The 22199-nt window shown below is 38.4% G+C and overlaps 1 protein-coding gene across 6 annotated transcripts in view; it reads left to right on the top strand.

The window, feature by feature from the left end:
• The first annotated feature begins 4237 nt into the window (after positions 1–4237).
• APC (APC regulator of WNT signaling pathway) overlaps positions 4238–22199 on the top strand; it is a 149618-nt gene continuing 131656 nt past the window's right edge. For 3 of the 6 annotated variants that reach the window (XM_053907148.1, XM_053907146.1, XM_053907143.1), the window contains exon 1: positions 4239–4571. In XM_053907148.1, the coding sequence (XP_053763123.1) occupies positions 4401–4571 (171 nt within the window). In that variant the 5' untranslated portion in view covers positions 4239–4400. Of the gene's footprint in view, positions 4572–22199 lie in introns of all 6 variants that reach the window. The other 3 variants (XM_053907145.1, XM_053907139.1, XM_053907142.1) reach the window with 2 other exon arrangements.

Genomic DNA, 22199 nt, shown 5'->3' with positions numbered 1-22199 from the left:
GTTGTTGTTGTTGTTTTTCAGAGTCTTTATCTGATTTTGATATCAGGGTAATGCTAGCCTTGTAGAATGAATTTGGAAGTTTTCCTTCCTCTTGTATTTTTTGGAATAGTTTGACAAGAATAGCTATTAATTCTTCTTTTATGTTTGGTAGAATTTACCTGTGAAGCCATCTGGTCCTATTTGTTGGGAGATTTTTGATTATTGATTCAATTTCATTGCTGGTAGTTCATCTGTTCAAATTTTCAATTTCTTCCTGATTCAGTTTTAGAAGGTTATGTGTTTCAAGAAGTCTACTTTCACCACTTCTATTCAACCTAGTACAGGAAGTCCTAGCCACAGCAATCAGATAGCAACAACAAAAAATAAAAGGTATCCACATTGGTAAACAAGAAGTAAACTTTCACTATTGCAGATGACATGATAGTATATACAGAAAACTCTGAAGACTCCACCAAAAAAGTACTTAAATTGATAAACGAATTCAGTAAAGTCACGGGATGCAAAATTAATATACAGAAATCTGTTGCACTTCTATACACTAATAATAAAGTAGCAAAAGAAAAATTAAGAAAACAATCCCTTTACAATTGCACCAAAAATAATAAAATACCTAAGAATAAACTTAACCAAGGAGGTGAAAGATCTGTACCCCCAAAACCATAAGACTGATAAAAGAAACTGAAAATGACACAAACATATGGAAAGATATTCCATGCTCATTGATTGGAAGAACCAGTATTGTTAAAATGTCCATACTATCCAAAGCAATCTACAGATTTCATGCAATCTTTATCAAAATACCAACAACATTTTTCACAGAAGTGGAACAAAGAATCCTAAGACCACAAAAGACCCTGCCTGAATAGCCAAAACAATGCTGGGAAAGAACAACAAACTGGAGGTATCACAATTCCAAATTTCAAGATGTACTACAAAGCTGCAATAATCAAAACAGTATGGTACTAGCACAAAAACAGACACATGGATCAATGGAACAAAAGCGAGAGCCCAGAAATAAACCCATATATGGTCAATTAATATACAACAAAGGAGGCAAGAATATACAATGCAGAAAGACAGTCTCTTCAATGAATGGTGTTGGGAAAACTGGACAGCTACATGCACAAGAATGAAATTAGATCACTTTCTTATACCATACACACAAATAAACTCAAAATGTATTAAAGACTTAAATGTGAGACCTAAAACCATAAAAATCCTAGAAGGAAACATAGGCAGTGCTTTCTTTGACACGGGTTATAAAAACATTTTTCTAGATATGTCTCCTCAGGCAAGGGAAACAAAAACAAAATTAAACTATTGGGACTACTGCTTTTCACAGTGAAGGAAACCATCAACAAAATGACAAAGCAACCTACTGAGTGAGAGAAAATATTTGCAAATGATATATCCAATAAGGAGCTAATATCCAAAATATATAAAGAATTTCTACACTTCACAATATCAAAAAACCCCAAATAATCTAATTAAAAATGGGCAGAGGACTTGAATAGACATTTTTCCATAGTAGCCCTACAGATGCCCAAAAGACACATGAAAAGATGCTCAACATCACTAATCATCAGGGAAATATAAATCAAAACTACAATGAGATAGCACTTCACACTGTCAGAATGGCTAAAATCAAAAGGACAAGAGATAATAGTGTTGGTAAGGATGTGGAGAAATAGGAACCCTCCTGCACTGTTGGTGGGAATGCAAACTGGTGCAGCCACTCTGGAAAACAGTATGGAGGTTCCTCGCAAAATTAAAAATAGAACTATCACATGACCCAGTAATTCCACTACTGGTTACTTACCTCAAGAAAGCAAAACACTATTTTGAAAAGATATATGCACCCCTATGTATATGGCAGTATTATTTACAATAGCCAAGACATGCAAGCAGCCCAAATGTCCATCCATAGATGAATGGATAAAGATGTGATAGATAGATAGATAGATATAGATATAGATAATGGAATATTACTTGGCCATAAAAAAGAATGAGACCTTGCCATTTGCAACAACACGGATGGACCTAGAAGGTATAATGCTAAATGACAAAGTCAGACAGAGACAAATACTATATGATTTCACTCTTATGGAATTAAGAAACAAATGAACAAATAAAGAAAAAAAGATACAAACAAACAGATTCTTAAATACAGAGAACAAACTAGGGTGACAGAGGAGAGGTGGGTGGGGAGATAGGTGAAATAGAAAAACAAAAATGTTGAGGGCCATGGAAGAAATGATAGGTGCAATACTGAAAACTAATTAGAGAGCAGAAGGGAGACATAGCTGAGGAAGGATGGCCTTTCTGAAGTGACACTTCAACTGAAACCTGGAAGATGACAAGCTACACACATAAAAAACAATAGTAAGGTCTTCAAGATAGTAGGATCAGCATGTGCAAAGCAATGAGGCTGTCAGGAAATATTAGTATTTGAAAACCAGTTGGGGCAGTGTCAACAAGCTAGACAGGACCCTTGTAGTAAAATCCAACTCTTACCATGCCCTCAATGCCCTTGCCAACTTGACCCCTGCCTCTCCCTGACCTCATCTCCTCCCACTGTCCATGCCACTTATTCTCTTTGTCCCTCTTACCTGCAGGTCTCATTCCCACCTCAGGCCTCTGCTTTAGCTGTTTCCTCTGCCTGGAAGTCTCCGCCCCAGATCTTCTCTTGGCTCCTGGCCCCTGTGGTCATTCAGGCCTCAGATCAAATGTCATCTCTGGAGAGAGATTGCTAATTACGGTCCTTCACGCCATCATCTTTTGGTGGTTTGCTCTCCTCCTGATGAGGGAATGTTGGGCAAGGTGAGAGCAAAGTACAGGCTAACAGCACCCCCTCCCCCTGCCAGGTGGGATATGTGTGACATTCTTTGGACACCCCTGGCTACCCAAGAGCAAAGGACAGGGGTTTAAGTGCTTGCTGTGGTGATGTGGAAAACAAAGGCAAATGAAAAATTAAATTCCCTTATTGCCTACTGCCCATTGACAAGTCCTTGAAACAGGCAGAGTGACATCCTTCTAGGACCTCAGCTGCCTCGATGATGACACTTTGCTAGGGGCAAAAGGGAACCTTGGCTTAACGTTATCCTGACCCCTCAGGATCCTCTAAGTCTACTTTAACATATAAAAATTGCTTTGGAAACTTCCTTTATCTCAACTCCCCCAAGGTATATGCTGGCAATCATACCCCAAGCTTATGGCCCCCTGATCTACATGTGAAGGGTCTCATGACTGAGGTTTTTTTTCTAACAGCAGCTGGCCCTCAAGGTCCTGGAAACCTTGCTTCCAAAATACCTTAGAGACTTACTCTATCCCCAACCCCCCTCCAACCTGAAGGTATTTAATCAGTTATCTATCACCACCCCAGTGCAGCTCTTTCTGCCCTAGGGTCCTGTCCCCATGCTTAAGTAAATTCACATTTTGCACCAAAGATGTCATCAAGAATTCTTTCTTGACCTTCAGCTCCAAACCCCACCATCACCCCCAAATCCCATCATTCCCATCCCTTATCGCTATCAAACATTAATTCTGTGATTTGTCTTTATTGCCCATTCTTTCCCACCAGAATGTAAATTCCATGAATGTATTTCTTACTGCTATAAATCTGGAGCCTAGGACAGTATTAAGTATATAATAGAAACTCAAATATTATTTGTTGAATTAATGTTGAATGAAATTAAGCTAGAGAGGTAATGAAAGATAAAGTTTGTGTAAGACAAACTAGGAGGACTTCCCAAGAAGTATGCTTTGAATTAAAATAGTGGGAGCAAGGGAGAGGAGGTGGTGCGCAGCTACAAAACAAGAATTTGGGGAATTACTCGTTCATCTGTCTTTTTCACTAGATTATGAGCTCCTTTTGGGCTACAGATAGGTTTTATTAATCTACCCTCAGCACCTGGCCTAGAACCTATCACATTGTAGGCACTACCTAGGTGTTTGCAGAATAACTCGACTATGGGTGTGCAGACGGGTTCTACTAAATCGGCTGCAGCACAGTTCAGGAAAGGCAAGTAAGTCCGGTGAACGGAGATTCGGCTTCCCAAGTAGCAAACGCACATCATACTGGACCGTGAAGAAGCGAGGGTCTGAGCGCCGCAACAACGCGACTGCGCATTTCAGCCCCTCCTTGCTGGGTAGAAGAGCGCCGGCAATCTCGGCGCACGCAAGCGCGCTACATTCTTCCCGCCTCCAGCAAGATGGCGGAGGCCAAGTAGCGAGGGGGCGGAGTGTGGCCGCCGGAAACCCGGCCGCTGCTGGGGGGAGCTGCGGGAGAAGGCCGGGGAGCAGCGGGCCGAGGCTGGCACGATGCTGTTCCCGGGAAGTGTTGTTGGTTACTGGTGAGGAAGGTGAAGCACAGTTGCCTTCCCGGACGCCCGGCGCCCCCTATGTACGCCTGTCTGGGCTCGGGTCCGGTCGCCGTTTTGCCTGCTTCTGCACCACCCTCTACTCTCGGGTCCTGGAGCTCCGGCGGCGGCGGCGGCGGCGGCCGTGTCCCGCAGGAGAGGAAGCGCCCAGGCGGCGTCCGTACTTCTGGCCGCGGGGCGAACGTCTGGCAGGTGAGTGAAGCGTTGAGCATTGGCGTCTTTGCCCCACCGTTGCTCCAGACCCTAGCGGTGCTCGGCCCGAGTCTGCCGTTCTCTTGTCTCCACGTCCCACCCTCTCCCCGCCCCGCGCCCTCTTTCAGGCCTCCAGTTGGCCCCTGGCTTTGCAAGCCCTCCATTCTCACACAGTGGGTGGGGGTCGCGACGCCCGCCGCCCTCCGCATCTTCCCCGACTCCTGGTGAAGCTTCTCGCGTCCAAGCGGTCTCTCTTTCGCGTTAGGTGGGTGGGTCGTCGCCCCTCCTATTTTAGTCGCCTCCCCATCTTCCTGGTTTCGACCCTCTTGGCTTCCTTTAAAAGTTTAACTGTCTGGGAAGATTACCCGGTAGCCTCTCATATAGAGAGAGTTACAAAGAAAAAGCTTCACCTTGATGAGGGAGTCCTGTCCCCAGGAGAGGTGGTTTGAAGAGTTGGATTCCTTGGCCCATTGAACTGCAAAGGAGAGAATGGTGCCTGTGATGCAAATGATTGTTCATGGAAATTAATCTCTAAATCTTTGGTCTCCGAACTTTTGAGGCAGAGGCTTAAGTTTTCTAGGTCTAGTGAAAGAATTGGGAAGTGTTCGTTTTTAAAAGGAAGGCTTTGTGAATGTAAGATATGTAATGGCACAAGAAAGGTTAAGTGATTTATTCTTTTATCCAATGTTCGCTTAAATTGCCCAGTGAAGCTTTAGAATACCGTATTGTACAAGCCCTTTGTTTTATTTAGAAAGGGCTAAAATGGAGAAAAGCTTAAACTAAAAACTTCTCAAATTTCTTGGATTCTCAATTGTTGTTACTACTTAACAGTCCCTGTAAGACCTGATATTTTTTGCAAAATTCAGGCTGTGCCAGTCTCAGTTCTTTCTTTATTACTGGGGCAAGGGTACTCAGAATTAATGGTGTAAGAAACTGTCCTGAATAACATGGTACCTTGCCAGAGTTTGTAAGTGCAAACCACAGGATTGAAGTAGTAGTGGAGGAAGTTGCCATGGCTGTTTCTCCCATATTTTCCATCTTTTTGCTGTTATCTCAGCTCTGTCCTCCTGTTTGGGCTTCCTGCTCAAAGTGGCTTCCCTCCTAGCAAAAAAAGATGGCTATCAGCAGTATTCATGTGATAGCCTTCTTAATTTACTTCCATGCGGAGAACTAATTGGATAATTTCTCAAGAGCCCCCAAATTGTAAAACTGAGATTATAGATGCAAATGATAGCTTCTCCTTTGAGATTACAAATAGGTGGACCTTTTTTATTAACATTAAATTGCATAATATCATTTGTTGAAACTATGCTAGGTGCTCTCCCAGGTTATGAAAGCACAAACTATCCTTGCCCTATTGGAATTCTATACTAACAGTCTTTAATATGTGGGTTATATAATTGGCCTGACAGATTTGTTTACTTTTCATTCTACCTCATGACACATAATCTGTTTTTCCCTTTGCTGTAGACTCTGACCTTAATGAATTTCCTTTTAAATTAATTTATTTTTATTTTTATTTTTTTAATTTCCTAAATTTGGAGATGGAATTGTTTAGTTCAAAAAAAGAGGAGATATTTTTATGTTTGATTCCTGTATGGGCTAGTTCATTCATTTGTTTGTTTTAGGCCTTCATTTTTTTCTACAACTAAGGACTGCATGTTTTTAAAGGGGGTTATGTCTCAATTCTGTGCTTCTGGCTGAAGAGATAGTAGGACTAACTCCAGTCAGTGCCTCCCTGCCTCTGGCAAAATAATTCGAAGGGTTGTGTCAAAACACATCTCTGATCACAAACTGTCATTAAAATCTCTCACTCTTCCACTCTTATGGTACCTGTTTTCTGTCTCTCACACTGTCTTTATGAACCCCTCTTTGTCTCTCTATTCATCCAACCCATTAGCCTACTGCTGATTTCATTTGCCTCCCTACATAACCAGGATCTCACTGTCATCAGTTTTTACTAAGCTCTCACTGATGCCCTAGAATGCCTTATTTTCTGTAGGTTTACCTTTCTAGTGCCCAGTCCAGAGTAAGCATTATCACTAGCTCTTTCGGTTTGATTCCTGACATCCTAAAGGATGCAAGAGACCCTTGTATGAGGATATAGGTTCATTTCCATACAAGTTGGTGCCCTGTTCTCTCCTGGGTTTTAAGTGCTGGTTGTGTACCTTTCTGTCTCATTTCCGGAAGGTTTTTATAGCAAATAACTTGATACCTTCCTTTCTTGAGAAAAATCTCAACTGTCTGAGGTATATTCTTTTCTGTCCTCTGTATTATTTCCTTATTTACTCCTATCTCACAAAAGGAAATATTCTCCCCTCCTGATGTGTCCACAATCATCCCTCCCCATCCTTCTTTCTGTAGAACTGTCCATTATCATTCCTTCTTCAGTCTCTCCCTCTCTAGCCTATGTACATGCTTATATCTTTCTCAAGGCTGCCAAATACAGTGCTGTGTAACTCAGTAAAGCCAGTCTGAATTTTGAGCCTGCTGTGCCACTGTATTTTTATTCTTTAGTCCCAGGAGCCTAGTGTAGTAGCAAGAATATTTGACTTTTGACCCAGGTGAATCTGGGTTTGAAGTCTGTTAAAAACACTTAGTGGCTATGTGGCTGTGGGCAAGTTACTACTCAGACTCTATTCTTTATCTATAAAAGAGTGTTAAACTTAGAGTCATAATTGAAGGAGTTTAGCACATGTTAGATCTCCATCCAAGTGTTTGGTACATTATGGAGTTCCTAATAAATATAAAATATTTTCCTTTGCACTCTAACTTCCTTTACCATTTCAGCACTGAAATTGCTATTTTAAAAGTCCCCTATGACCTCCTAATCACCGCATCTATTGGCTTTCCTTCAGTCATCCTTGGTTTCCTAAAACCATATACACCACAGGAATAAGATTATCTGATCTCTTGGTTCTTCTGCATTGTATGTCCTGATTCTCTTAGATATCTGAAAGTTTTTTTTCACATTCCTGCATCGTTCTTCCCCCAAAACATAGTGATTCATATATTAGGATGCAAACTGGATTTAAAAGCAAAAAAGAGTGTATTGGCTCATGTGATTGGCAAGTGCATAGATAGAATTGGCTTCAAGAGTAGTTTGTTCATGGGCTTATGTCATTGGGGCTGAAACTCCATTTTTCTGCTATTATCTCAATTTTGTCCTACTGTTTGGGCTTTATGCTCGGACTGGCTTCCCTCCTAGTAAAAAATAAATAAATGGCTATCAGCAATGTTCATGTGATAGCCTTCTTTATTTATTTCCAAAGGTAAAGAGAAGGATTCTCTTTTCGACTAGCCTTTTCCCAAAAGTCCGAAGCTCTGTTCTGATTGAACAAATTAGAAGGATCATGCTGCCAAGTCTGTCACAATGTCTTTGTCAAGAGGGGTGGAATTATTCTAATTGGCCTAACTCATGGATGAACCTTATCTAAAATGAGGGAGAGATCACCAGTGTACTCAGGGGTCTTTGTGCTTTTCACTGTGTTTTCTGGTGGTTATATCCTGTTTTTGAAACCTTTTTTTTTTTTTTTAATGTTTGTTTATTTTTGAGAGAGAGAGAGAGAGAGAGACAGAGCGTAAGCAGGGGAGGGGCAGAGAAAGAGAGAGACGCAGAATCCGAAGCCAGCTCCAGTCTCTGAGCTGTTAGCACAGAGCTCAATGCTGGGCTCGAACTCTCGAGCAGTGAGATCATGACCTGAGCTGAAGTCGGACGCTCGACCAACTGAGCCACCCAGGTGCCCCATCCTGTTTTTAATGACACAAATCATTTTTGTGTGGAATGTTTCCCAGTTCTGCAACTTGACTTCTCACCTACATTGTTAGCTATATTTCTCTTAAATGTACTACTGTAAGCTTAACTCAAACCAGTTGGAATCAAATGGAATTTGATTTTCATGTACCTATCCTCACCTAGTGTGTTTACGTGTGCATGTGTGTATATGTATTTCTCTTCCTTCTAATTTCTCTCTTCTAAACACCTTTCTCCCAGCAACCCACTCTAACCTTGGTTCTTCTCCCACTTTCAGCATCTGTCATATCTTAAATATATCTTGTATTAGTTTGGCCTCAGGTTACATAATACCCGACCAATAGTAAACAGTATTTCACATAAAAAGCCCAGAGTGGGAGGATTCCTGGTTAGTCACTGTAGCTGTACAGTGATGTTATATCCAGGATCCAGGTAGTTTTCATTTTTATCCTTAGCGTGCTCATCTTTGTGCTCATTGTGCCCTTGTCCTCTCATTGTTGTACATTGCTCTTGCTGCTCCACACATCACATTCTCACACAGCCACCAAGATAGGAGGAAGTTTGTCCTCTCTTGATTAGGCAAGTAAACCTTTCACAGAAACCCTGTGTACGATGTCATCTTGGCACATTTAGACCCTACTTGCAAGGGGGCTGGAAAATATATTAGCTGGCATTTCAGTCTAAGAGGAAGTTAGGAAGGTAACCAACAAGATCGGTGACATATCTTGATAATATTTTATGGAGAAGTAAGTTTAAATAAATAAGAATTTTCCGATAGTAGGAGCAAACTTATAGCACTGCAAGGGTTGATATAAGCTATATGTAGGATAGTCATAAATAACTGATTAAAATCTGATTATGTAAAATTAAGCTATTTGAGTGGTATATCCCAGTTATTCTAAGGTTGATGTTAAGTACATTTATGCATAGATGGTGGAACCACTGTGAGAAATGGGTACATATAGAACTCTTAGGAAATAGGTTTGTATTTCCCCTTGGGGGTGGGAAGCATTTGGAAATACATGGGGACATTTTTGGTTGTCACAATGATTTTGAACTTCTACTGACAATTAGTGGATAGAGATCAGATATACTAGAAGTCCTGTGATGTTTGCCCACAAAACAGGATTCATCCCTTCATATATGCCAATAGTGGCCTTATACCTTGAAATATACTTTGCTTTTTGAAAGAATTGGTAAACATTCATCTGTATTCTTATATTGCAAGTGACAGAAAATCACATTCAAACTGCTTAAACAATAAAGGGAATGATTAGATCTTGTAATTAAACTTTATCTAAGGCTTTATCCTGCCTGAAACCATCAAGGACTTGGCTCAGTTTCTCTGTGATTTGTTCTGCTCTGTCATTCCTCTTGTTTTGGTTTCATTCTCAGGCTAGCACATGGCAGCACATTACTGGAGCACTGTCAGACTTAAAACCCTCATTTCACATATAAAGTAAATTGGAGAATACTTTTTGCAAGTATTTGTTGAGTATCATCATTACTAAAACCTTCCCTAAAGAACCCCCCAAAGTTGATTATTTCCCCTGTTGTGCTATAATTTTTTAATCTATATTTGTATCTCTATTGTATGTCATATTCTATAAGTATTGTTTTTCTATGTCTCATGCATTACCTTGTGTTAATTATTTTTGTATTCTTAATGTCTAGAATATTCTCACTTAGAGGTATACAATAACTGTTTATGGAAAGAATCAGTGAATGACATAGGAAGGAAGGATGTGGGAAGAGACAGAATTATAAGAAGGCCCCATCCCTTAGTTGTTATTGAATCTGGAATTACGTGCATTGTACTCCTTCTACCACCAAAGCAGGTATATAATGCTCTTGTGATTAATAGTGTGTAAAATCATTTGAAAGCCTTACTAAATTCTAGTAGTGTTTTTTCATTATTTTCTCAACAAAACTAAAAGCAGTAACTATCATTCATCCAATAAATATTTTGGAAAGTCTGCTATGTGCATGTAATGTAGTAACAATGGTGAACAAAACCTAACCTGTGTTCTGAGTGTGAATGTTAGGGATGCAGTTAATAAACATTATCCATGTGAACACACAGACACATGAGGTAGTTAATAGGCTTTGACATAAATAAAGAAGTTTCAGTGGATAATAGAGTAACAGGGGGCGCCTGGGTATTTCAGTCAGTTAAGTGTCCGACTTTAGCTTAGGTCGTGATCTCATGGTTCTTGGGTTCCAGCCCTGCCTCAGGCTCTGTGCTGACAGCTCAGAGCCAGGGGCCTGCTTCAGATTCTGTGTCTCCCTCTCTCTCTGAGCCTCCCCCGCGCTCACTCTCACGTGTGCGCGCGCTTTCTCTCTCTCTCTCTCTCTCAAAAATAAATAAACATTAAAAATTTTTTTAAAGAGTAACAGGATGCTACCTTAGATAGGTTGGTGAGAGAAGGGCTTTTTGAGAAGCCTTTGAGCTAAGAGACCTGAAGGAAGTGATGGAGTAAGCCTTGGAGCTAACTGAGGGAAAATGTTTAGAGGGAGCAGTAAGCACCTTCTGAATGGAAATGTGTTTGGCATATTGGAAGAACAACATTCCAGCAGTGTGGCTGGAATAGAGCCAGTGAAGGGGAGAGTGGTAGGACAGGCAGAGGCTAGATCAGGTAGGGCATTGAAGGTCATGGAAAGACTGGATTTTACTCTGGGTGAAATGGTAATCATTGAAGGGTTTAAGCATGGGAATATCCAGATTTGACTTGTTATTTTGGAGGATTACTCTGACTACATGGTGAAAATTGATTGTATGAGGCAAAAATGGAAGCAGGAAAACCAGTTAGGAAAATAATTTAGGTTGGAAATACGCTGCTTGGAGAAGCAGCCCCTTTAATGGTAGAGGAGCAATGAAATGTTCAGATTTTTTTTTTTTAATTTTTTTTTTTTAACATTTATTTATTCTTGAGACAGAGAGAGACAGAGCATGAACGGGGGAGGGGCAGAGAGAGAGGGAGACACAGAATTGGAAGCAGGCTCCAGGCTCTGAGCCATCAGCCCAGAGCCTGACGTGGGGCTCAAACTCGCGGCCGCGAGATCGTGACCTGAGCTGAAGTCGGACGCTTAACCAACTGAGCCACCCAGGCGCCCCAGAAATGTTCAGATTTGATACACTTAGAAAGTGGAGTAATTAGGGGGGCTGGGTGGTTCATTTAGTTGGTGTCTGACTCTAGATTTCAGCTCAAGTCGTGATCCTAGTGTCATGGTTTCGAGCCCCATGTCGGGTTCCGTGCTGAGCATGGAGCCTGTTTGGAATTCTCTCACCCCCCCCTGCCCCTCTCCCCTGCTTGCACAATGTGCGTACTCTCTCTCAAATAAAATTTTTTTAAAAAGTAGAGTATTTAGGATTTACTGATGGATTAGATGTGGAGTATGAGGGAAAGAGAAGTAAAGGATGACTCCCAAGTTTTTCAACATGACCAACTGGGGAAAGGTGGCACATTTTACTGAGATGGGGGCTATGGGGCAGGGGTAGGGGTAGGTTTGGAGATGTAAATCAATTTTGTTTTGAATGTGGCTATGTTTGAGATACCTATCAGATAGTATTCAAGTGAATACATTGAATAGGCATGTATATGAGGAGTTTAAGGAAGAGGTAGAAATTATCAGTGTATAGGTGGTATTTAGGGCCCTGGCACCAGGTATCACCTAAGGAATGAGAATGAGATTTATGAAACCTTTTAATACTAAAAATGTTTCTTATATCAAAGATTGGGAGCCACTGTGTTGAATAGTAATAGTTACAACATTCAGAGTCTGGAAAGGATAATGAGTAAATTCTCTAAGAAAGAGGCAGGACTTGACCTGGACTTCAAAGAATGGATAGGGTAGAAAAGGCTTTTTCCTTCTCTCATGCCAAGTACAGTACTTGTAGTATTGTAGTAGCATGTAGTGAGCAGTCTATAGGTGCTGGTGAATGAACAAAAGGCACTTAGGCTCAGAAGCAGCTGGAGCAGAGGTTTGGTAGCAAGGAAGCCTAAAGTGTTTTAAAAGAAATTCAGAGAACTAGAGAAGAAAAGTTTGTTCTGGGAAAGAGTGAAAAGTAAGATTGGGTAGTTCAAAGCTTAAATTGTAAAATGACAGTTATATATAACCCTAACAGATTTCAAGTCTGTTTCTGTTGTTTGTGCAGTGCCTTTAGTGTCTGGCCTCTAATAGATGCTCAGTAAATATTGAAAAAGTGAATATGGAATTCCCAAATGAAGGATTTATATCTACTGTGTTCTTTTCTTCTCGTTAAAGTATGCTGGAATGCAAACTATGTTAAGTGATACAGGGTTAACCTTACGTTTGCTTCAATTATTATTTCTAATGATAAGCATTAAACATTTATATTTTATGATTGATAACAAATTACTTGAGACATACCTCACAACTGGTCAGAAAATACCAGTGGATTGGCAAAACTGAAGTCGAAAATGAGGAGCCGTGACCATCTTTTATTCAGAGATTAACAGTTATTTTGTTCTTATGGAAATGACTGATTGAAGCCTGTTAATAGATCATTTTCTTTTTTAGCTGTCAAGGAGCAAACTGGTTTAGAATTATGGCCAGAAAATTGGACATGATATATCTGTGGTGATCTAATTTTTAAGGTTATATGATTTAAAACACTAGTTATAATTAGAAATTATTATAAATAGCAAATTATAGGCTTGCACAGTTTAACTGTTAGAAAATAATTTACCTGATTAATATCATACTGAAATTAAAATTGAAATTTTAGTTACATTTTGAAGTAATTAAAAAATAGGATACATTAGGTTTGTGATTATTTTCTTCAGTTCTTGTGTACCACATTATTAAAGCTTTATATAGTCATTAAAGGAAATTCAGGAAGTAAACTAAAAAGTAAAGATAACATCCATAAGCTCATCATATAAAGAAAACCAGTATAGTTTTTGTCTCCCCGAACCCCTCTCTCCCTCCTTCTCATTTTGTTTTTTTTTTCTGTGCCTATGACATTCCCATCCCACCCCCCCGTTTAGTCATGGTACAAATGTATGTGTGTATATATTTCCAGTTTTAAAAAATTAGGTTATTTGCATTTCTTAGACTATTTTGTAAATTGTATTTTTATTGACTGCATAATAATCCCATTGTAAGAATTCTCTTTCTTAACTGTTCCCTGTAGTTATTTAGTCATTTTCCATTTTATTTTCATGTGTGCAGTGAACATCTTAGCACATTATGGATTTCTTTTTATCTTGGCCATTTCCCTTAAGATGAGTTCATAGATAATGGAGTTACTAGATGATAAGCTGCAAACATCTTTAAGGTTAATAACGCATGTTGCCAGTTTGTACAATGTCTTATAGGCCCAATAAATGTTAATTGGTTGGAAATTAATCATAATGGGAGGGAAATTAAGACCTACAGAGTTCCTGACCTTTAGTGACAGTCTTAAATCAGCCTTTTGTTCATCTCCAAGTATTTCTTTGTTTTTTTTCCTATAACATATATTCTAGATTATATATAAAACATAAAATGAAGAACTTAGTGTGTTATTGTACACACAAAGTTATTACCCAGGTCAAAAAATAAAACACTGCGTCATCCTAGGGCTGCTCTCCCTGTCTTGTTCCTCATCTCAGAGAGAAAGCATTTAACATTTCACTCCCAAGTGCATTGGCCGAAACTTTGTTTTTTGTTATTTTGTTTTTATTTAAACTTCTATCATACTAATGAAGTTCCCTGCTCAAAATCAATCTTCAGAAATCTGTTGCATTTCTATACACCAATAATGAAGCAGCAGAAAGGGAAATTAAGAAAACAATACCATTTATATTGAATCAAAAATAACAAGACATCTAGGAATAAACCTAACCAAAGAGGTGAAAGACCTGTACTGAAAACTATAAAACACTGATGAAAGAAATTGAAGACGACACAAAGAAATGGAAAGACATGGGAATGCAAGCTGATGCAGCCACTCTGGAAAACAGTATGGAGGTTCCTCAAAAAAACTAAAAATATAACTACCCTACGACCCAGCAATTGCACTACTAGGCATTTATCCAAGGGATAGAGGTGTGCTGTTTCAAAGGGACACATGCACCCCAATGTTTATAGCAGCACTATCAATGATAGCCAAAGTATGGAAAGAGCCCCAGTGTCCATCAATGGATGAATGGATAAAGATGTGGCATATACATACAGTGGAGTATTACTCGGCACTCAAAAAGAATGAAATCTTGCCATTTGCAACTACGTGGATGGAACTGGAGAGTATTATGCTAAGTGAAATTAGTCAGAGAAAGACAAATATCATATGACTTCATTCATCTGAGGAATTTAAGAGACAAAACAGATGAACATAAGGGAAGGGAAACAAAAATAATATAAAAACAGGGAGGGGGACAAAACAGAAGAGACTCATAAATATGGAGAACAAACAGAAGGTTATTGGAGGGGTTGTGAGGGTGGGGGGTTGGGCTAAATGGGTAAGGGGCACTAAGGAATCTATTCCTGAAATCAGTGTTGCACTATATGCTAACTAATTTGGATGTAAATTTTAGAAAAATAAAAAATAAAATAAAATAAAATAAAATAAAATAAAATAAAATAAAATAAAAAGAAATACATAAAAAAAAGGAGGAAGAGGAGAGAGAAGGAGGAGGAAAGAAGGATAAATGACTGGAACAATAACAGCCACAAATAATGATTTTTCCAGTTCAATCATATTCATTGAGCTTTTAAATATAACAAAATAACATACCTGTATGTTTTATTTTTTCAAATATTGAATAAATAAAATAGTATAAATTAAAAAAAAGAAATGGAAAGACATTCCATGCTCATAGATTGGAAGAACAAATATTGTTAAAATGTCTATACAAGCCAAAACAATTTACAGATTTAATGCAGTCCCTATCCAAATACCAATAGCATTTTTCACAGAACTAGAACACATAATCCTAAAATTTGTATGGAACTACAAAAGAACCCAAGTAGCCAAAGCAATCTTGAAAAAGAAAAGCTGGAGGCATCATAATTTGGACTTCCAAGTTATATTACAAAGCTGTAGTAATCAAAATAGTATGGCACAAGCATATCTATGTAGATCAGTGGAGCAGAATAGAAAAGACAGAAATGAACCCACAATTATATGGTGAATTACTCTTCAACAAAACAGGAAAGAATATGCAACAGGCAAAAGACAGTCTCTTCAACAAATAGTGTTGGGAAAACTGGACAGCAACATGCAAAAGAATGAAATGGAGCCACTTTCTTACACCATCCACAAAATAAATTCAAAATGGATGAAGGACATAAATGTGAGACCTGAAACCATAAAATACTAGAAAAGAGCACAGGCAGTTAATTTCTCTGCCGTCAACCATAGCAACTTCTTTCTAGATAGGTCTCCTGACACAAGGGAAACAAAAGCAAAAATAAACTATTGGGACTGCATCAAAATAAAAAGTGTCTGCACAGTGAAGGAAAGAATCAACAAAACTAAAAGACAACCAACTGAATGGGAAAATATATTTGCAAATGACCTATGTGATAAGGATTATTATCCAATATACATAAAGAATTTATACAACTCAACATCCAAATAATCCAATGAAAAAATGGACAGAAGACATGAACAGATATTTCTCCAAGAAGACATCCAGGTAACCAACATGAAAAGATGCCCATCATCACTTACTATCAGGGAAATGCAAATCAAAACTACAATGGGATATCACCTCACACCCGTCACAATAGTTAAATCACAAGAAACAATAGCTGTTGGTGAGAATGTAGAGAAAAAGGAACCCTCCCGCACTGTTGGTGGAAAAGCAAACTGGTGTATCCACTGTGGAAGACAGTATGGAGGTTCCTCAAAAAGTTAAAAGTAGAACTACCCTCCAATCCAGCAGTTGCACTGCTGGGTATTTATCCAAAGAATACAAAAACACTAATTTAAAGGGATACATGTACCCTTATGTTTATAGCAGCATTATTTAAAATAGCCAAGATATGGAAACAGCCCACTGATGGATAAGAAAGTAGTATATATACAATGAAATGTTATTCAGCCTTTAAAAAGAATGAAATATGGGGCACCTGGGTGGCTATGTATACGACTCTCAGTTTCAACTCAAATCATGATCTCATGATTTGGTGAGTTCGAGCCCCACATTGGGCTCTGTGTTGACAGTGTAGACCCTGCTTGTGATTTTCTCTCCCCCCTCCCCTGCTCGCTCTATGTCTCTCTCAAAATAAATAAACTTTAAAAAAATTATAAAATAAAGAATGAAATCTTGCCATTTGCAATGACGTGGATGGGTCTAGAGAGTATAATGCTAAGTAAAACAAGTCAGAGAAAGATAAATAACCATATAATTTCACTCATGTGGAATTTAAGAAACAAAACAAATGGGCAAAGGGGGAAAAAACGAGAGATAAGCCAAGAGACAGACTCTTACCTATAGAGAACCAGCTGATGGTTACCAGAGGGGAGGTGAGTGGGAGGGAGATGAAATAGGTGACAGGGATTAAGAAGTGCATTTGTCAAGATAAGCACTGGGTGATTAAAACTTAAAAAAAGTTCTCTGTTGTGTCTTGTTTACTAACAATTTTGTGTTCTGTTTGTTTGAATTTAATGCTTTTTTTTTTTGTAGCTTTTCATTACCATATGAACTTAATATATTAAATTATATTTTATTTAACTGTTAAACCTAATCTGATACCTGGGATAAACCTAATTTGGTTTTACTATATTATCTTTTAAAATTACTGCTGGGTTCAGTTTATTAATATTTTGTTTGGGAGTTTACATCAGTGTTCATAAATGAGATGGCCCATATTCTTGTTAAGATTTGAAATCAATGTTATGCTATGCTAGCCTCATAAAGTGAACTGACCCTTATTTTCTATTCTAGAAAAGTTTGTGTTTGATTGGAATGATCTTTCCTCAAATTTTTGCTACAATCTGGCAGAGAAGCCATCTGGGCTGGGAATTTTCTTTGTGGATAGATTTTTTTTTTATTTTTATTTTTTAATATTTATTCATTTATGAGAGACAGAGAGCGCAAGCAGGGTAGGGGTAGAGAGAGGGAGACACAGAATTGAAGCAGGCTCCAGGCTCTGAACTGTCAGCACAGAGCCCGACGTGGGGCTCAAACTGACGGACTGCAAGATCATGACCTGAGCCGAAGTCGGATGCTTACCCGACTGAGCCACCCAGGCGCCCCTTGCTGATCCTTTTTATTGCATGTTTGTGTTCTGCTGAACTGATTTCTTTTTTTCTTTTCTTTTCTTTTTTTTCTTTTCTTTTCTTTTCTAATCTTTTTTCTTCTCTTTTCTTTTCATGTTTATTTCTTTTGGGGAGAGAGAGAGAGATAGAATGAGCAGGGGAGGGGTAGAGAGAGGGGGACACAGAATCCCAAGCAGGCTCCAGACTCTGAGCTGCCAGCACAGAGTCTGTTGCGGAGCTCAAACCCTCGAACCGCAAGACCATGACCTGAGACCATGACCTGAGCCGAAGTCAGAAGCTTAACCGACTGAGCCACTCAGGTGCCCCTGCTTTATTTCTTTACTTATGTTTTTTGGGGGTTACTTTTTTGTTCTTTTATTCACTTCTTATAATTCACTACTTTTAACCATTTTTTCCTTTTAATTACATGTATTTAAGGCTAAGCATTTCGTATAAGCGCTGTTTTAGCTAGCTATATTACTCAAATTATGATATGCAGTATTTTTATAATTCACTTAAAATTATTTCTAATTTTTATTGGTTTTATTGGTTTCACTTTTGGATTAGCTGGAAGTATTACATTTTTTAATTTCTAAATACATGGAGATACTCTGGTTATTTTTAAGTTTAAATTTTATTTCTAACAACTGTACAAGATAATTAGAGAATATATTCTGTTTCAACAGTTTCTAATTTCAGACCTTTAAAATTTGAGATCTGTATTATGGCTCAATATATTGCTTTTTTCCCCCCTACATTTATTGAGTGCAGTGTTCTTTATGTTTTCATTAGGTCATGTTTGTTAATCTTGTATTTCATATCTTCAGTATCATTTTTTTTTTGCTTGTATCAGTTATGAAGAAGCATATGTTAAAATATCCTGTTAAAATATCCTGTTATGATTATGGATTTGTTTCCCTTTGTAGTTCTTTCAATTTTTGCTTTATGTATTTGAGGCTGTGCTAGTATATGCATGGAAATGTATAGTAGTTACATATTCTTTTTTTTTTTTTTTTAATATAATTTCTTGTTGAGTTAGCTAACATACATTGTATACGGTGTGCTGTTGGTTTCAGGGGTAGATTCCCATGATTCATCGCTTACATACAACACCCAGTGTTCATCTCAACAAGTGGCTTCCTCAGTGCCCATCACCCATTTTCCCCTCTGCCCCTCCCCCCATCAACCCTCAGTTTGTTTTCTGTATTTAAGAGTCTCTTATCGGTTTGCCTCCCTCTCTGTTTGAAACTGTTTTTTTCCTTTCCCTTCCCCTCCCCCATGGTATCCTGTTAAGTTACTCAAGTTCCACATATGAGTGAAAACATGGTATCTGTCTTTCTCTGACTGACTTATTTCACTTAGCATAATACTCTCCAGTTCCATCCACGTTGTTGCAAATGGCAGGATTTCATTCTTTCTCATTGCCAAGTAGTATTCCATTGTATATATAAACCATATCTTTATCCATTTTCAGTTAATGGACATTTGGGCTCTTTCTGTGATGTGGCTATTGTTGAAAGTGCTGCTATAAACATTGGGGTACAAGTGCCCTGTGAATCAGCACTCCTGTGTCTTTTGGATAAATTCCTAGTAGTGCAATTGCTGGGTCATAGGATAGTTCTGTTTTTAATTTTTTGAGGAACCTCCACACTGTTTTCCAGAGCGGCTGCACCAGTTTGCATTCCCACCAACAGTGTAAGAGGATTCCCATTTTTCCACAACCTTGCCACCATCTGTTGTTTCCTGATTTGTTCATTTTAGCCACTTTGGCATGAGGTGGTCTCTCAGTGTGGTTTTGATTTATATTTCCCTCATGGTGAGTGATGTTACCCATCTTTTCATGTGTCTGTTTGGCCATCTGGATGTCTTCTTTGGAAAAGTGTCTATTCATGTCCTTTGCCCATTTCTTCACTGGATTATTTGTTTTTCGGGTGCTGAGTTTGATAAGTTCTCTATAGATTTTGGATACTAACCCTTTATCCGATATGTCATTTGCAAATATCTTCTCCCATTCTGTCAATTGCCTTTTAGTTTTGATTGTTTCCTTTGAAGTGCAGAAACTTTTTATCTTGATGAGGTCCCAGTAGTTCATTTTTGCTTTTTATTTCCCTTGTCTTCGGAGACATGTCGAGTAAGAAGTTGATGCAGCTGAAGTCAAAGAGGTTGTTGTGTGTTTTCTCCTATAGGGTTTTGATGGTTTCCTGTCTCACATCCATTTTGAGTTTATTTTTGTGTATGGTGTAAGAAAGTGGTCCAGTTTCACTCTTCTGCATTTTGTTGTCCAGTTTTCCCGGCACCATTTGCTAAAGAGACTGTCTCTTTTCATTGGATGTTCTTTCCTGCTTTGTCAAAGATTAGTTGGCCATCCATTTGTGGGTCCAATTCTAGAGTCTCTATTCCATTGGTCTGTGTATCTGTTTTTGTGCCAATACCACACTGTCTTGATTACAGCTTTGTAGTAGAGGCTAAAGTCCACAATTGTGATGCCTCCTGCTTTGGTTTTCTTTTTCATCATTACTTTGGCTTTTGGGGTCTTATGTGGTTTCATATAAATTTTAGGATTGTTTGTTCTAGCTTTGAGAAGAATGCTGGTGCAATTTTGATTCGGATTGCATCGAATGTGTAGATTATTTTGGGTAGTATTGACATTTTAACAATATTTGTTCTTCAAGTCTATGAGCATGGAATGTTTTTCCATTTCTTTTTGTCATCTTCAATGTATTTCATAAATTTTCTATAGTTTTCAGCATACAGATCTTTTACATCATTGGTTAGGTTTATTCCTAGGTATTTTATGGTTCTTGGTGCAATTGTAAATGGGATCAATGTCTTGATTTCTTTTTCCGTTGCTTCATTATTGGCGTATAGAAATGCAACCGATTTCTGTACGTTAATTTTGTATCCTGCGACTTTGCTGAATTCATGTATCACTTTTTGGTGGAATCTTTCTGGTTTTCTATGTAGAGTATCATGTCATCTGTGAAAAGTGAAAGTTTGGCTTCTTTACTAATTTGGATACTCTTTATTTCATTTTGTTGTCTGATTGCTGAGGCTAGGACTTCCAACACTGTGTTAAATAACAGCAGTGAGAGTGGACATTCCTGTTGTGTTCCTGATCTCAGGAGGAAAGCTCTCATTTTTTTCCCCATTGAGGATGATATTACCTGTGGGCTTTTCATATATGGCTTTTATGATGTTAAGGTATGTTTCTTCCATCCCAACTTTCTTGAGGGTTTTTATTAAGAGAAGATGTTGTATTTTGTCAAATGCTGTTTCTGCATCTATTGTCAGGTCATATGGTTCTTATACTTTCTTCTATTAATGTGATGTATCACATTGATTTGCAAGTATCGAACCAGCCCTGCAGTCCATGAATGAATCCCACTTGATCATGGTGAATATTTTTTTTAATATACTGTTGAATTCGATTTGCTAGTATCTTGTTGAGAGCTTTTTTATCCACGTTCATCAGTGATATTGGCCTGTAATTCTCCTTTTTAGTGGGGTCTCTGTCTGGTTTGGGAATCAAAGTAATGATGTCTTCATAGAATGAGTCCAGAAGCTTTCCTTCTGTTTCTAGTTTTTTTGGAACAGCTTGAGAAGGAGAGGTATTAATTCTGCTTTAAATGTCTGGTAGAATTCCCCTGGGATGCCATCTGGCCCAGGGCTCTTATTTGTTGAGAGATTTTTGACAACTGATTCAATTTCTTCACTGGTTATGGGTCTGTTCAAATTTTCTCTTCCTGTTTGAGTTTTAGAAGTGTGTGGGTGTCTAGGAATCTGTCCATTTCTTCCAGGTTGTCCAGTTTGTTGGCATATAATTTTTCATAGTATTCTCTGATGATTGTTTGTATTTCTGAGGGGTTGGTTGTGATAAATCCAATTTCATTTGTGATTTTATCTATTTGGGTTCTCTGTCTTTTCTTTTTGAGAAGTCTGGTTGATCAGTTTTGTTTGTTTTTGAACAAACCTCAAAAAAACAGCTCTTAGATTCACTGATTTGTTCTGTGTTTTGTTTTGTGTGTGTGTTTTGTTTTTTTTTTTTGATTCTATATTGTTTATTTCTGCTCTAGTCTTTGTTATTTCTCTTCTTCTGCTGGCTTTGGGGTTTCTTTGCTGTTCTGTTTCCAGTTTCTTTAGGTGTGCAGTTAGGTTTTGTGTTTGAGGTTTTTCTTGTTTCTTGAGATAGGCCTGGATTGCAGTGTATTTTCCCCTTAGGACTGCCTTTGCTGCATCCCAAAGTGTCTGGACTGTAGTGTTTTCATTTCGTTTGCCTCCATACATTTTTAAATTTCTTCTTTAATTGCCTGGTTGATGCATTTATTCTTTAGTAGGATGTTCTTTAACCTCCATGCATTTGGAAGCTTTCCAAATTTTTTCTTGTGGTTGATTTCAAGCTTCATAGCATTGTGATCTGAAAATATACATGGTATGATCTCAGTTCTTTTATATTTATTGAGGGCTGTTTTGTGACCCAGTATGGGATCTATCTTGGAGAATGTTCCATGTGCACTCGAGAAGAATGTGTATTCTGCTTTTGGATGAAAAGTCCTGAATATATCTGTCCAGTATATCATTCAAGGACATTGTGTTTTTATTGATTTTCTGCCTAGATGATCTGTTCATTGTTGTAAGTGGAGTATTAAAGTCCCCTGCAATT

Source organism: Panthera pardus, unplaced genomic scaffold (assembly GCF_024362965.1).
Source record: "Panthera pardus isolate Hobbes unplaced genomic scaffold, ASM2436296v1 HiC_scaffold_2, whole genome shotgun sequence".
Lineage (NCBI taxonomy): Eukaryota > Metazoa > Chordata > Mammalia > Carnivora > Felidae > Panthera > Panthera pardus.
The sequence above is the reverse complement of the archived record's forward strand: the minus strand, read 5'-3'. Positions and strand labels throughout refer to the sequence as shown.